Genomic DNA, 17,503 nt, shown 5'->3' with positions numbered 1-17,503 from the left:
TATAACTGTACTAGTATCTCCAGTATAACTGTACCAGTATCTCCAGTATAACTGTACTAGTATCTCCAGTATAACTGTATTAGTATCTCCAGTACAACTGTACCAGTATCTCCAGTATAACTGTACCAGTATCTCCAGTATAACTGTACCAGTATCTCCAGTATAACTGTACTAGTATCTCCAGTATAACTGTACTAGTATCTCCAGTATAACTGTACTAGTATCTCCAGTATAACTGTACCAGTATATCCAGTATAACTGTACTAGTATATCCAGTATAACTGTACTAGTATCTCCAGTATAACTGTACTTATATCTCCAGTATAACTGTACTAGTATCTCCAGTATAACTGTACTTATATCTCTAGTATAACTGTACTAGTATCTCCAGTATAACTGTACTAGTATCTCCAGTATAACTGTACTAGTATCTCCAGTATAACTGTCCAGTATCTCCAGTATAACTGTCCAGCATCTGCAGTATAACTGTACTAGTATCTCCAGTATAACTGTACTAGTATCTCCAGTATAACTGTACTAGTATCTCCAGTATAACGGTACTAGTATCTCCAGTATAACTGTACTAGTATCTCCAGTATAACTGTACTAGTATCTCCAGTATAACTGTACTAGTATCTCCAGTATAACGGTACTAGTATCTCCAGTATAACTGTACTAGTATCTCCAGTAGATTGGACTACCTACCTGCTCTGTGCTCTTTGTGTACTCATTATCACTCATGTAACACGCTCCGTCATTAGGCTTGACAATACCTCCAAGCTATAATCAGAAACATTAGCGTTATTACAAGAATCAAACTTTATAAATTTCATGGTCATTAAAGAAATTTTATCAACAGAACACATGTGAAATGTACACAATGTCATAGAAATCAAATTATCATAAAATACTACCGTACTGTTAAAAAAATTTCAGAAGATAAATCTGTGATATTTACTTAAGTTTAATTAATTAATCATTCACAATAAGAAAAAGATTAATTGACAAAATATATTGAAATTTTAACATTAAATAATTAATGGTCATGGTAGCTAATAGACTAGTGTAATATTGTAGTTTCAACAGTAAAAGTTAACTTATTACTATTATGAAGATCTATATACTCAGGGACAGTGTACATAGATAACCTGTGTGATTTTAATATTTAATTAAGTAAGTTAAGGTTATAATACATAGATTAATACCATTATCATCACTGCATGCATGTATATAAGAGTTACCCACCCCTCAATGAACTAAACAGCCAGAATGCTAAAAATTCAGGTAAAAGCTAACAAATGCCACAGAACCATCATGCTTTTCGATACACTGTACTCCATATATGTGCTAAAGGGTCACAAAGACACATTCCACAGTCATAGATAGGTAGATACTACTAAATGGTAACTGAGGTGCATTCAGTAGTACAAGGTTATAAAAGCAATGTACAGTTAGTACAGGTAGACACTGGAGGTTAGAGTTAGACAGATACTAAAGATTATACACATGGTGAAGAGTTAGACAGATACTAAAGATTATACACATGGTGAAGAGTTAGGCAGATACTAAAGATTATACACATGCATGGTGAAGAGTTAGGCAGATACTAAAGATTATACACATGGTGAAGATTTAGGCAGATACTAAAGATTATACACATGGTGAAGAGTTAGGCAGATAAAGATTATACACATGGTGAAGAGTTAGGCAAATACTAAAGATTATACACATGATGAAGAGTTAGACAGATACTAAAGGTTATACACATGGTGAAGAGTTAGGCAGATACTAAAGATTATACACATGACGAAGAGTTAGGCAGATACTAAAGATTATACACATGGTGAAGAGTTAGGCAGTTTCTAAAGATTATACACATGGTGAAGAGTTAGGCAGATACTTAAGATTATACACATGGTGAAGAGTTAGGCAGATACTAAAGATTATACACATGGTGAAGAGTTAGGCAGATACTAAAGATTATACACATGATGAAGAGTTAGGCAGATACTAAAGATTATACACATGATGAAGAGTTAGACAGATAAAGATTATACACATGATGAAGAGTTAGGAAGATACTAAAGATTATACACATGGTGAAGAGTTAGGCAGATACTAAAGATTATACACATGGTGAAGAGTTAGGCTGATACTAAAGATTATACACATGATGAAGAGTTAGGCAGATACTAAAGATTATACACATGGTGAAGAGTTAGGCAGATACTAAAGATTATACACATGGTGAAGAGTTAGGCAGATACTAAAGATTATACACATGATGAAGAGTTAGGCAGATAATGAAGGAACTATATATGATGAAGTTAGGCAGATACTGAAGGTAATACACATGATGAAGAGTTAGGCAAATACTAAAGATTATACACTTGATGAAAGAGTTAAGCAGATAATTAAGGTCATACACATTGTATAGAGTTAGGCAGATACCAAAGTTTATACACACAATGTAGATTTAGGCAGATACTGAAGGGCTACTGGGATAAATGCAAAAAGCATGGCTTATAGACATGATGTTAAGTTAGATACCATAGGTTATACACATAATGTAGAGTTTGGCAGATGCTAAAGGTCATACAACTGATGCAGTTAGGCAGAAACTGATGGTTATACACATGATGTGGATAGTGGAAGTTACACACATTATGGAGAGTTAGGCAGATACTGAAGGTTACAACAAGGTGTAAAGTTAGGCAGAAAATGATACAGAGTTAGGCAAATACTGAAGGTTACAACAAGGTGTAATACTTGAGATATTTAAAGGTAATACATGATACAGAGTTAGGCAAATACTGAAGGTTATATATATACATGTAGAATTAGTTAGATACTTAAGGATTTACAATAAGGTGATAAAGGCTGTACACACAAAGTCGGGTTAGGTTTGGAACATAAACAGTCTCTACAAGGATTGCCAATCTACCCTGGGTATTGAACAACAGGCTAGAAGATACACGCCATTCACTTCATCACACCCCTCAACACTTCAATCCTCCATCTACTGATATCTTCAGTATCATGCACACTATGCAAGCTAGTGAAATGTTCTTAATATCCCTACTACACAGGCATCATCCTACACAGGCATCATCCTACACAGACATCAACGATGCACAGGCGCTATCCTACACCAGCGTCATCCTATCATGCAACCACTACCTCTACCATCATCTAATAACTGACACTCTGGATCTTAAAACTACAGAAACTACAGTTGTGTAATGTGATTTCTCAGTCCTTAGGAAACTGACTATATGATAATTACACAGCAAGCTCAAGAAAGTCCTACAGTTTAAACATCATACCAACTAAAATAACAAGTTTCAAAATAACAATGACCGACCTTTCCATCACCAGCAAAATGAAAACTTGCGTCCGTGGAAAATAGAAGCATCCTACGAGATGAAGCTCTCCAACCAATGTGTTCCTGAAATTTCCGAGGCCACAAGAATTAATTACACAGAGAACTGGAGCTAACTTACAGTGTAAGGCCATCTTTAATCTTCCTGGAAGTCTGAAAGCCACAACAGTTAATATACAAGGCAGAAAATAGTAGCAAAGCTGGTTTAATATCAAGTTATAATTAATAGGGCTGAAAAAGGGAAGTATTAGCCTAGCAAATAGGGCTGTAAGAAAGCAATTATCAGGTAAGCAATTAGGGTGATAAAAAGCAAGCATTGCGTCATAAAAATAGCTGTAAAAAGCAAGAATTACATCAGCAAAAAAGACTGTAAAAAGGCAAGTATTAGGCTAAAATTAGGCTGAAAAAAAGTCTGGTTAACTTAAAGTAACTGTTATTCACTTGGTCTGGAGGTGACTGGATTATCTATTGGACCTGAAGGTGACTGAAGATGACTGGATTATCTATTGGACCTGAAGGTGACTGGATTATCTATTGGACCTGAAGGTGACCGGATTACCTATATAATGGACCTGAAGGTGACTGGATTATCTACTAGGCCTGAAGATGACTGGATTATCTATTGGACCTGAAGGTGACTGGATTATCTATTGGACCTGAAGGTGACTGGATTATCTATTGAACCTGAAGTTGAATGGATTATCTATTGGACCTGAAGGTGACTGGATTATCTATTGGACCTGAAGGTGACTGGATTATCTACTAGGCCTGAAGATGACTGGATTATCAATTGGACCTGAAGGTGACTGGATTATCTATTGGACCTGAAGGTGACTGGATTATCTATTGAACCTGAAGTTGACTGGATTATCTATTGGACCTGAAGGTGACTGGATTATCTATTGGACCTGAAGGTGACTGGATTATCTATTGGACCTGAAGGTGACTGGATTATATTTTGGATCTGAAGATGATTGGATTACCTACTTAGTCTGAAGGTGACTGGATTATCTAGTAGGCCTGAAGGTGACTGGATTATCTAGTGGGTCTAAGGGTGAGTGGATTATCTAGTAGGCCTGAAGGTGACTGGATTACCTACTGGACCTAAAGGGAGCAGGGTCAATGTATCAGCTCAAATAGTACCAATCTACCAAAGGAATATATGTTATAACCGGGTAGGTTAGCCTTAAAGTGAGGATTAAATAAAAATTTCACCTTGATGTATCACTTTTGTTAAATAATCCAGATGACCATGTCAGTTTCATTGTGGTTCTGACAAACAGAACTTTGGTTATTAGGTCTGGAAAGTGTGTCTATTTCATACTTAAATGTTACAAACAAAATTTATTACTTTGTAATTTTGGACATTATATGGTAATATATTTTCAGTTTTTTTTTGTTTTTGTTTTTTTTCTAATTTGGGGTTCGAAAAATTAATTCTTAGATCAACCTGGTGAACTTAAGAAGATAGATACAATTAGGTGAAAGACACAACATAGGTTGTCCAATCAGTAATTACAGTATACATTAACATGGATCAGGTATCATCAACCTTTATGTTTTTCCACATAAAACACATGAGAATAGTTCACAAACAAATTTTGTAAATTCATTTAAACACTTTCTAAAAAGAAAAGATCAGACCAGCTATATATAAGCTATTTGTCTAAGTCCATTGGACCATCTATTGAAGCTATTAATCTAAGTCGATCAGACCAACTATATATAAGCTATTAATCTAAGTTGATCAGACCAACTATATATAAGCTATTAATCAAAGTCCATTAGACCAGCTATCGAAGCTATTAGTCTAAGTCGATCAGACCAGCTATAGTTATTAGTCTATCGTCAACAATGATAATGTAGGACAACCTTTTTTGTGTCAATGAAGAAGCAAACAATATATAAAAATATTTCATTCAGAGAGAGATTTGAAGCTGGAAAGCAAATTTCCATTGTAAAAGAAAACCAACCAGCTGCCAAATCCTGCAATCATGAGACTGTTTCTACATCAAAATAAGATGTTTCTTTTTCAACATTGAAATAAGATGTGTCTTTTTCTGCATCAAATTAAGATGTTTCTTTCTCTACATAAGAAAGAATAATTACTTCATTCCTTCCCTTACAACGACCTATGATGTGATATTGAATATATCAATTACACCTCATGTTTTGCAGATTTGGCAGGAGGTACACTTGGTGACGAGTTGCGGAGTTAGAGATGTTAGTCCACCACAGATGTTGACGGAGGTCAGCGCCCCCTTGTGGCATTTCAGGTAGACAAACCTTTCCATCTCCTGCATAGTGAAAGTCTGCGTCGGTGGAGAATAGTAACATACGCCGTGAGGCTGCTCTCCATCCAATCTCGTTCTAAATTATCATAATAAATTATATGTGTTCATGCTTCATAAATCAGGCCAAAGAAACACATACCTTCTTAACTTTAGGAATATTCTTAATTGTCAAATGGATATTAACTTCATCTTAACAAATTAAATTGAATTATTAATTTTGGAGATTTTTTTGTAGATACATCTATGAAATGTTTGAAAATTTAAAAGATGTATATGGTTTGATGGGAAATGAAAATCAAAAAGTATTTAAGTAATGTAACATAATATTGTAAAAGCAGAGAAGTGTTGTGTTACTGATGGGGCCAGGCAATTATAATCCATTCTCAATAATGGCATATATACTATAGACTTGTGTATCTCCTTACTAACTGATCAGCATTCCCAATCATCTAAAGGCTTCAATTCTCATTCAGAAATATGGATTTGATAAAATTTTAAATATATAACACAAGTACATATACAAGTACATTAATATGCCCAAAATCTTTTCTGACCAGAGTCTTAATACTCCTAAAATATCTGGTATGCTTACAATTTAACAAAATTTCTAAAAAGACATAATATTGCAAAAATGTTGTTTTTGAGGATTTGCAGCTCATCAATAACTGTATTGACTATTGATAGACTATATAACATTACTATAAGAAGTTAACAGGAAAAGACATACAAAAAACAATATTTTAAGGATATTTTACTGAATTTCAAAACTTTTCCGCAAAGTTTATTTGTGACTTATGGATGTCAGTAAACTTAAACCTTTTTAATACTGTTGTCACAGGACGTCCCCCACCCACAGATGAATATACGTCCATTCGTCTGTCTGTCCCAGAAAGACCCAGATCTGTCACTAGTATCTCAGGAATAGGATCATAATGACTTACCTCCATGACTCCTATTACCTGTAGGTCCTACACCATTGCCCCAATAGGGGTCACAACCTCCATTTAAAAATAAACATTTCAAACCAGACATTGCTACCTTTAAATCTCCTAATGTAAAAATGTTTTCAACCTACAGGAGACTTACATATGGCCATTAGATGTTCATCAATTCAATGTACTGAAAATTTATTTTCAAAAACAATCGTTTTTTGTTTGTTTTTTGTTAGTTCAAAATTGCTTACTAATTACGCTTTCATAATTTGTCATTTAACATTTTCCAATGATATAATCATGATAAACTAAGTAAACAACGACTATTCGCGACATTACATCACTCTGACTACATCACTACTTACTTCACAGACAAGACTCTGCATAATAGCATCAAAACCTCCTTCAGGAGCATCCAGGTTACCAGACACCTTGGCAGCTCGCACCTCAGTCTGTAAACAGGAAGGAATAGCCAAGTTTACAATTGTTACAGAGGCTGGATACAAGGCTTGTTGTATATATGTTGTGGTCCTCGTCCAGATACCAAACTAGAAACTTGTTGGTACAACACAGAGACCTATATACTAGTATATAGGTCTCTGGTACAACATGAATGCCCATTTTCTCAAAATTATTTCAGCCCCTATAAATGACCTAAAAAAATCTTGCTTAAAAACATAAAATATTTATCACAGTGGCGGATGGACAGAATGACTGATGGACACACAGAATGGGGTAAAATAGGATGCAAAATCAAATGTTATTTTTTTTTTTTTTTAAAAGCCTTTGGAAAATAAGACAAGAAATGATTATGGATTCTAGATATTTACCAAATACCGTAAAACTTGTCATAAGACAATCAATCACTTACATTGAATTTTATCAATTAATATTTGCTATGAAACCTAGAGAAGAAAACTTATATTTTTGTCCCATTTATTCTTCTCTACTCAAAACTTTAACCTTCAATTGAACAATACTGAACCTTGTTCATCAAGGGATGATTTTGCTAAAATTAAATTGACATCCCTTTGTCTTCATTGTTATAACTTTACCTTTAGAAATACATGGTGTGTATTTCCAACATGTTATGCCTCTCTTCGCTTTAACAATGGGACACTGAATTCTCAGTATACAGAAAAACTCTCATCTTAAATTACCATTCACAATGTATTTTTAAGTCATAAATCTCTATCCTGAGATTCATGGCTAATATATATTGCACTCCATTTTTAATTTCATTGTACAAATGTGCATGTCAATTTCGGTCAAAATCTCTCCATGAACACTAAAGGAATAGTTTTTTGAAAAGAAGTAAAGTGTATGTTACTGGGTAAGAAAAACCTACTGCAAATCTGGTGGTGTCTTTATCAAGTTTGAGCTGATTCTTGAAGCCATATGGGGGGTCACATCCAGGACAAGGGCTGCTTAATCTGAAAACAGACACAACAGTACAAATCAACACTTGGTACACTGAGCCACTCACCATGGAGTCCAACACGTTCAATATCACTAGTCATTCAGATGCCAAAATTGGTGTTATTTCTTCATCAATTTATATATCTTTTTATCCTTAATTTTTCTCTGTGATGCTTCATCTATAGTAAACCAACTAAATGCATGCAATTCAAAAGTTATACATTCAGGACATTATGCAGCCCATATTTTCAATTTTTGCGGAAGATGCAGAATAAGAGAAATGTTGAAATGCTCAATTTTTAACGTCCTCAGATATTCTACAGTCCTAGTTTTCAACAGAGGATCATGAGAGTCCCGATATTTATGTGAGGATCAACTGACTCGATATTTATGTGAGGATCAACAGTCTCAGTAAGTATGTAAGGATAAACAGAGTCCCAATATTTAGACAGGAATCAACAGAGTCCCAATATTTAGACAGGAATCAAGAGTCCCAATATTTAGACAAATATCAACAGGACAAGGATCAAGTCCCTTATTTAAAATAATTAAGAGAGTCCCAATATTTATAAGGATTTAGAGAGTCCCAATATTTATAAGGATTAAGAGAGTCCCAACATTTATTAGGATTAAGAGAGTCCCAACATTTATAAGGATTTAGAGAGTCCCAACATTTATTAGGATTAAGAGAGTACCAATATTTATCAGGATTAAGAGAGTCCCAATATTTATAAGGATTAAGAGAGTCCCAATATTTATAAGGATTAAGAAAGTCCCAATATTTATAAGGATAAAGAGAGTCCCAATATTTATAAGGATTTAGAGAGTCCCAACATTTATTAGGATTAAGAGAGTCCCAATATTTATGAGGATTAAGAGAGTCCCAATATTTATAAGGATTAAGAGAGTCCCAATATTTATAAGGATAAAGAGAGTCCCAATATTTATAAGGATTTAGAGAGTCCCAACATTTATTAGGATTAAGAGAGTCCCAATATTTATAAAGATTTAGAGAGTCCCAATATTTATAAGGATTAAGAGAGTCCCAATATTTTCAAAAGTGAAAATATAGTCCCAATATTTATGCAAGGTCCACAGTGATATTTTTTCAGTTAGGACTCCCAATGTTTGGATAAAGATCAAGAGTCCAAACATTTTTGTATCAAGAGTTTCAGTATTTTTGCTAAAAATTCCCAAAGTTAAGTGAGACCCAACAGATTCACAGTATTCATGTCAAGAGATTTACAAGACAAGGCTGACTAATAAAAGAGGATACTGTTAGAGGGAGCGTAGACCGTTAATGTGGGGATATATATTACCATAAGAATATGTCGAAGGATGTAGATAAGATATAGAGTATAAGTATAATGGGTGGGGCAGAAGGACTAAACTGGCCTACAGCTAAAGTTCAGCTATCCATAAGCTATTCTATACTATTTCCATCATTGTACGTATATACATGATGGTATATACCTAGACTTATCATAATGCCAATTTTCATTAATCCAATTAAAGACTACACATCATGCTATTAACCAGCTGTTTATCTAAATAAAACTTTTTCATGCAATGTCCTATAGCTATCTTTCTATACCAGCCTATTATTCTAAATCAGCAAGAGAGAGCTGTAATATTACTGCCATGCACATATTCACATGCAGTAATTAATGCACTGCTTTATGTAATCAGGCAAAACGGATAAAACTGAATCTACATGCTCTGTACATAGTAGCAGACAAGTTAGTATAATCAACATTTTTATGTTTCTCAATAAGTTGGGTTTATCAGCTTTAAATAACAGAGATTTATAACTGTTTTTACATTATCTGGAATCATTTGCCCCAGGTTGCATTATATGTATCAAAGAAAATATTTTATAAAACTCTGTTAAAGAGATCGATACATCAGTATTAAATATCAATTTAATATAAGGTTAGGAAATATATAAAGATTTGTTTGTTATGTAACATGATTGTGACATGTCATTATAGCTTTTTACACAAGGTTCCATTGGAATAAGGTAATAAGGATATTTTATATAAAATTTTGCAGCAAGAGATTTTTAATAACATGTATACTATAATAGGTAACAGATCACTTATACAATATTAATGTTATTTACCAAACCAGGAATTTTACATGTAATATTATTTAGCAAACAGGAAGTTGATATAACATTATGTCGAGTATAGATATTTGTTTAGCTTTATAATGAGAAGTGATATTATACAATAGAATATATTATATGATCTGTGATTAAGACATTGTTAAGAAGGAGGGAGAAAATTGGCTGAAATTGTCATCAGTTCATTTTCACAAACTGATATAATTGTCTACAAATTGACATACAATGGGCGTACAATATATGGACAAGGAAGACTTAGTCCATGTTATATGTTTTTTTGTGACAGTGAAGTATGAAGGGTAAATTAATACAAATTACACCAGTGCTCCCAATCACACGTATGTAGTATTCGGCCAGTGGTGCACATCATTCAGTGGTGCAGGGTTCAAATTTACTTCAACCACACATATCCCTACCAGTTCCCAGCATCTGCAGCCTGAACCTTATAACTTATCATAAAGCACTAACAAAACGACATTTTACCATTTTATACAAAACCTGTGTGCATATTTTACTCCAACATAACACATTTACGTTAATTAACAGTACAGTACATGATTTGATATGAGGCATTCATACACAAGTACATAGAGGTAAACAGGAACTGCCATAAGCTGTAGAATACATAGCCATGCATAACTTAGCTGTCAAATCATACCAAATTCCTCATTGTAGCACCTCCTAAAAATCTGATACAGTATGTATATTCTAAAACCCATGTGATACCCCAAAACTTGTACAATATACCCCCAAAATTTGTATGATGTGCTCCAAAACATGTATGTTGTATCTCAAACATGCATGGTACCCCCAAAAACTTTTTATTGTGTATCTCAAACTTGTATGGTACCCAAAACTCATATGATATACATGTACCCCAAAACTTGTATGGTGTACCCCAAATTTTGTATGGTACCCCAAACACTTTTATGATGTACCCGAAAACTTGTATGGAATCCAAAAATTGTATGGTATTCCTAAACTTATATAGTTTCTCTCAAACTCTCACATCAAAGAACAACTGAGAATGTGTGTACTACTGAAGTCATTATAATACCCTAAATTACCCTCATAATAATAACTGTTGAGTAGGCCCTATTTCATGATAATAAACCTCTTTCATATCACATCTCATTTACATATGTAAACTGTAAGAAAATTAGACCTTAATATAGCTGGCACTTCTTGTCCCGAAAAACAACCAATCGTATTATAAAAGGAACACATGAGAGAACTTGGAGAGTTTTACTACAGCATTGATAATTACAGAAATAATATACTTAAATGTCTTCAAGGCCAGAACAACATACCATGCCATCAATTTTTTTTTTTATAACAACCTGTTGTTTGATAAACCTTAAAATTTACTAATATACAAAATATATATATTGTAATAAGAAAAGTTTCAACTGTTTTTCTTTACTTATAATAAGAAGATTTTTTCCCCGGAAATGTTACATGTACTGTATAAACTTAGCTTCTATCTGGGTTTCTTGTATATAAATGTCTAGTTTCAGGATACTTGTATATAAATGTCTAGTTTCAGGATAACTAATATAACTGATCTAATTTAAGTCGGACTATATTTTGCCTGGTGACATATTTCAAAGTTTGATCTAATACCTGATAAGATTCAGACATCTTAATCCAAATTAGATCAAGAGAAAAACATCTAAACCTAATTTAAGAAATATAGGCATTAAGATGGAACACTTCAGAAGATTGTCATCCAAATTTGAAAAGAGAAAAACATCTAGACCTAATTTAAGAAAAAGGTCTATATATAATATAGGCATTAAGATGGAACACTTCAGAAAATCAAGACATTTTTTTTTCAAGAGAAAAGACAGAAAAAACCCCTGAAAAGTCTTCTTAGTTACTTCATTATGCAGTTTATTTTTCTTAATAGGACTGATTCCTGAAATAGCCTGGAAATAGCCTTAGAACTGATGTGTAGATGAGACTGAAATATTTGTGCTTTGAGGTTGGTGTGACATGAGTATATGACAGCCACAGGCTTTACGCACCCAAGTGCAAGCAGTGCAAAACAGCATGATCACTTACGTTCGTTTTATCGAACCAGGTTCCCTGTTTTATGATAAAATTACACAACAAGCATAAAGCACAAGACAGACACAAACAAAGGATCATTCAAGTCTTTAAAGTCCTTGGCTTTGTTTTCTATCAGAGTTACGTAAATAACTGATGATTACTTTAACCTACAATGCATTGGTGTTACATATGTGTCTTTACTGAAAATTTTGGTCTCCATCACTCCACCTGCTCACTAATATATAAAGCTTCATCATAACTGTCAAATTCTTATTTAAATTCCTGAACATATTAGCCAAAATGTTTTGTTTTCTTGTCAAATCTATGGAATAGGTTAGACGAGACTTGCATTGAAATGTTCATTTCAAAATAATATTACCTATTAATCCTGCCACTTATTTTTCAAAATAATGCTTAACTTTCTTATGTAGTTTTGTCGCGAAACAAATAACCAAAATACAAGATGTTTAAAAGAACAACCAGATTTGTGGTACTGAACTGTGAAATGATGAAGGAAAATTACAACAACCAGATTTGTGGTACTGAACTGTGAAATGATGAAGGAAAATTACATGTAATGCTGTCTAAATTGATTTCAATATCAGTACATGTGCAACTATTTTCATCATGATACAGGTTTTACACTCAAGGTTACTCTTAACTCTCTGAAAACAAAGCCAGGTAGCAGCACAATCCAATTCCAGAAAAAACAACTGATTTAAAATTATGAATTTTTATGTAATTTTCACTGAGAGCTGAAAACGTGCTTGTGATTTCTCAGGTGAAATATATAGTCTTAAAAAAGCGTAAACAAAATCTGAAAATAAACAAAAATCAACAATGACAGGGTAAAGTCTAACAATAGGAAAAGTCTCAAGATGCAAACTTAAAAGGAATGGAACACAATGCAAAAATACCATTTTAACATCGAAGTTTATAACTACAATACTACATGTATCATATTATATCCACAGGTTTTACTGTCTCAGTACAGTTTAACAACATAATTGCTGAACTATGTTATTAACATGTTTATATCTATTTACACTTATTTGTTGTTTTTTTAAAAATCTTAATCAAAATTCAAATGAAGAAAAAAATATTTAAAGATTCTAAAAGAAAACAATATTTACAGATTTTACCAGTCAAAACATTATATCTAAATTACAATAGAATTACTAGTTTAGATGTAGATAATGAAATATAATTATCACAAGAGGACACATTTGTGTATGGCAGAGTATACTAAATCATCATAGATAGGTTCATGCATGTATGACAAAAGTGCAGGTTAACAGCGGTGTCTAGTGGAATACATCGATCATATACACAATCTTCAGGCTAATATCAAGCAAAAATGTTGCCTCGAGAAGAAAAAAAAATAAGTGTGCTTTATATTTGTGATTTGTTATATCACTGATAAACACCTTTGTAATAGACAACCTCTTTAAAACAGCTATTCTAGCAATATCTGAACAACAACTAGCTGTCATTGACAGGTTCGTGATCTGTCTTGAGCGGTCTTTATAGACAGCCTTTGCCCTGGCTGGTCTTTACTGATAGGTTGGCTTAGCTTTTAGCCTTGAGAGGTCTTTGTAGACAGGTTAAATCTCTATCTTGAGTGGTTTACATAAAAAGGTTAACTCCTTGATTTGAGTTCTTTATCGACAGGTTAACTCCACCTTAAATGGTCTTTATAGACAAGTTAACTCTGCCTTAAGTGGTTTATATAAACAGGCTAACTCCCTGTCTTGAGGTCTTTAAAGACAGGTTAACTCTGACTTGAGGTTTTTATAGACAAGTTAACTATCTACCTTGAGTGGTTTATATAGACAGGATAACTCTCTGCCTTGAGTGGTCTTTACTAACAGGTTCATTCTTCCCTGGGTGGTCTTTATAGACAGGTTAACTCTGCCTTAAGTGGTCTTTATAGCCAAGTTAACTATCTACCTTGAGTGGTCTTTACTAACAGGTTCATTCTTCCCTGGGTGGTCTTTAAAGACAAGTCATCTCTTGTTTTCTAATATACAACTGGTTTTCTTACAAACAAGTTACCTATAGTAATCTCTGTAATAAAATCTGAAGAATCTATAACACAAGAGCATCTGGAGAAAAAAAATAAAAATAAACAAACCACCAATATGGAATGATCTACAAGAGCAAGTAGGAGATTCATTGTGATAACACTTACTTGGACGGGGCTGTGCTTACATATGGCATCACCACCTTGTCCACAAACGATCCAAAACCCAACTGAAAGTTCTTAGTAATGCCCTTCATCTTCTTTGCTGCAAAATACAACAAGCAGATTTAAAAGATATAAATTGGTCATATGATGACATAAATATACATAGAGTAACACACATCCATCAGACAGGTATTATCTTCTGCATCTCACTGTTATCAAAATAATCTTAATTTTCATTCTCAGGGTAATTTTATGACTCAATATATACTTTAAATTTGCTGTTTTGAGAAGTTACCCAATGTACCAGTAGATAAAAGTTAATTAGAATCCATGAACAATTTATTAGACCTCTTCATCTCATATGTAGTGTAATACATGGTGCTCACTAGTTACTTCTATAATTTATAGTTTTGTGCAAGCAATAAATTATCTTTTGTTTCTTATGCAAATAAAAAATGGAACTGAAGTTCTAAAATCTACCATTACCTCCATTCAATCTATGACTTTTTCCTAAGTAGCTGTCATGAAACAGGAATTTAAAATACGCAAGTGACAAAAACAGCAGCTCATGATAAATACCAGGAGACTTCTGTTGTAATAGTTACCGATTTCAGTTCCAAGTAAGGCAAGTCTCTCTTTGTCATCCTTCATCGAGTGTGACAAGTCCATAAGGTAATACAGGTCCACGGGGTAATCCTCAGCCAAGCGGAACGTCAACTTGAACTTCTGGGGATCATCTGTAAACACAAGTATTCATAAGTGAACAAGGAAATTATACATAAAATATAGTACACAACGAATATATTTAGACATTGGATATTATGTTTGATACCACTAGTGAGGCAATTGCGCAGTCTTTCAAACATGTTACAGACAAAGGTCGTTAGAATTGTTGTGACCATTCATTGTTTAAGGCAGGATATTTAAACATGATTTATGGAGAGAATACAGAAATATTACACATTGATAATAGATTAAAAACACCATATTTAGTTATTTTTCAGGTGATAATAAGAAGAATTTCAACACAAGATTTTTTTTCTCAAGTATGTGATTTAAATATTTAGCTGGGAAAGGATTTTTCAATTTTTCTGTAAACCAAGAGATGCAATATATGTTAATCTAAGTTATATCTGACCATATCTCCAGATATATGATTACATTATGAATTGTGTTTGACATTTGATGGCTATTTAATGACTATGTCAGAGTTTAAGAATTTATTATTTAATTATTTCACATAAGATTTATTTAACATAAAATGTGTTTTTGTTTTCATTTAAGTTTAGTGACATATCAAAACCAATGGTAATTTGGTATACAGTGCAACTTCTGAAAACCGAACCTTCTAAAAAACGAACATCTCTGAATAACGAACAAATCGGATGTAACAGAATGTAGGTCGATCATGAAGTGCAGTTAATGTACAAATACTGTATAAAAACTAGTTATAGTAATTTTCATTTCTTATATAATCTGCAATATATGCATTGATTTATTTTCATAATATTCATAATCTTCAGACAAACCAAATTATCTACGTACAACCTCCAATAATTCAGGTTTATTTTATCAAACTTAGGCCGAACAAAAGTAATATCTTGTTTCTCAGGCACATTTATCAAAACTTACTCGGTCTAATTTTAAGGGTCAACTCCTGAGGTTGGATCTGGATAGCAGGCTCAATGTCGATGTTTTCACCTCCATTTTTTACCTCATCATCCTGGAACAAATCGGCGAAATTTTTACGAATATAATGTACAGCACAATCTATTATAGATATCCAAAATCAAAATTATAAACATATCAATACACATATTCACAATCGAATTAATATTTTGTGAATTATCATCTTGAATGTTTTAAAAGTGCTAATGACCTATATGCAATCCCCAAGACACTTGGGTCATCCCAAACTGTAAAACATTGTCTGGATGGTAATTATATTCAATAACCACAACCTTGATTAAAATCTGCCACATCAAGTATATTGTTTTACATGAATCAGTAATCAGTAGGAGAAAGTTTACCCTGATTGGTGTGAGGTCGCTGTCTGGACCGTACAAATCCTCCCCCTGACAGTTTCTCTTGATGTGATTAGACTTCAGGTCACAGCGAGGTAGATTCTCTTTGTCATAAAACTGTAAAATACAAACATATTGTATACTAACAGTAAAACTGTTATATAAAAACATATTAAAACATAATAAAACAAGCCTATATATCTACTGGGTATCGCTAAAGTAATACATGTCCCCTACCAGTTCCCACCAAAAAACAGTTCCCCTGATGACCACTGGAGTCAGTCAGAGTCTGGAACTGAGTTGATTGTAGGCAATAACATCAACCTTAACCCAAAAACCCTCAGGCTGAAACTTGTACGAGATGGTATGGTCCTTTATCATTCTGTGAAATTCGATCAAAATCCTTCAAGGAATGAAGCTTCTAGAGCGCTGATGAACTGCAGTGTTACGTACATATAAGACGGACATAGAGGAAACTTAAAGCTCCCCACCCCCCAGTTTCAGCGGTAGGGGGCTAATTTATAATAATACAATGAAAGTGTTTTATACAAACATATCTACTAGATAACAGTTTAACACTGAATCTGGGTAGCTATACCCAATCTTCACTGGAGTATGTGTACTTAATTAGGATATCTATAATTTCTCCTCTATGCACTTTAACCGGTTAGGAAACCTTTGATTTCTCCTCTGTACTACGGGATTGTCAATTCATTATTCACATTTATGAAGAATCTATTATGAAATTGACACATGACTTACCGTTGCCGTACAGAATGCACAGTCTTTGCCTTTTTCCATACACATGCCGCAGGTCTCTGCCCCGATACATGGGTTGGCTTTATCTACAGTCAGGGTGCCTTTGTCTGTATACATCAAAACAAATTGTTAAATAATGTCACACCATGTGTGGTAAGTGATTTCTGTCTAAACCAGACTATGTATAATCAGTTACCTTCTGCTGCACTCTCACAACATGTACATGTACACCCAGGTAGGTGTAAGCTTTATGCTATAAGTATATCTGAATCTAGTATACTGACCCAGAACGCTAGGCTTCAAAATTCTGATCAGTAGTCTGTTTTCA

At 33.5% G+C, this 17,503-nt stretch overlaps 1 protein-coding gene across 6 annotated transcripts in view; it reads right to left on the bottom strand.

Annotated features, from left to right (window-relative positions):
• LOC117343778 (integrin beta-PS-like) overlaps positions 1 to 17,503 on the bottom strand; it is a 37,088-nt gene that overhangs the window by 11,332 nt on the left and 8,253 nt on the right. For 3 of the 6 annotated variants that reach the window (XM_033906273.1, XM_033906270.1, XM_033906272.1), the window contains 10 exons: positions 17,179 to 17,282; positions 16,423 to 16,533; positions 16,025 to 16,115; positions 14,998 to 15,129; positions 14,396 to 14,492; positions 12,217 to 12,240; positions 7,957 to 8,041; positions 6,974 to 7,060; positions 5,669 to 5,752; positions 706 to 780 (listed from right to left, as the gene is read on the bottom strand). In XM_033906273.1, the coding sequence (XP_033762164.1) occupies positions 706 to 780; positions 5,669 to 5,752; positions 6,974 to 7,060; positions 7,957 to 8,041; positions 12,217 to 12,240; positions 14,396 to 14,492; positions 14,998 to 15,129; positions 16,025 to 16,115; positions 16,423 to 16,533; positions 17,179 to 17,282 (890 nt within the window). Of the gene's footprint in view, positions 1 to 705; positions 781 to 3,364; positions 3,449 to 5,668; positions 5,753 to 6,973; positions 7,061 to 7,956; positions 8,042 to 12,216; positions 12,241 to 14,395; positions 14,493 to 14,997; positions 15,130 to 16,024; positions 16,116 to 16,422; positions 16,534 to 17,178; positions 17,283 to 17,503 lie in introns of all 6 variants that reach the window. The other 3 variants (XM_033906271.1, XM_033906274.1, XM_033906275.1) reach the window with 3 other exon arrangements.

Source organism: Pecten maximus, chromosome 15 (assembly GCF_902652985.1).
Source record: "Pecten maximus chromosome 15, xPecMax1.1, whole genome shotgun sequence".
In the NCBI taxonomy this organism is placed as follows: Eukaryota; Metazoa; Mollusca; class Bivalvia; order Pectinida; family Pectinidae; genus Pecten; species Pecten maximus.
This window is presented reverse-complemented; position numbering and strand designations above follow the sequence as displayed.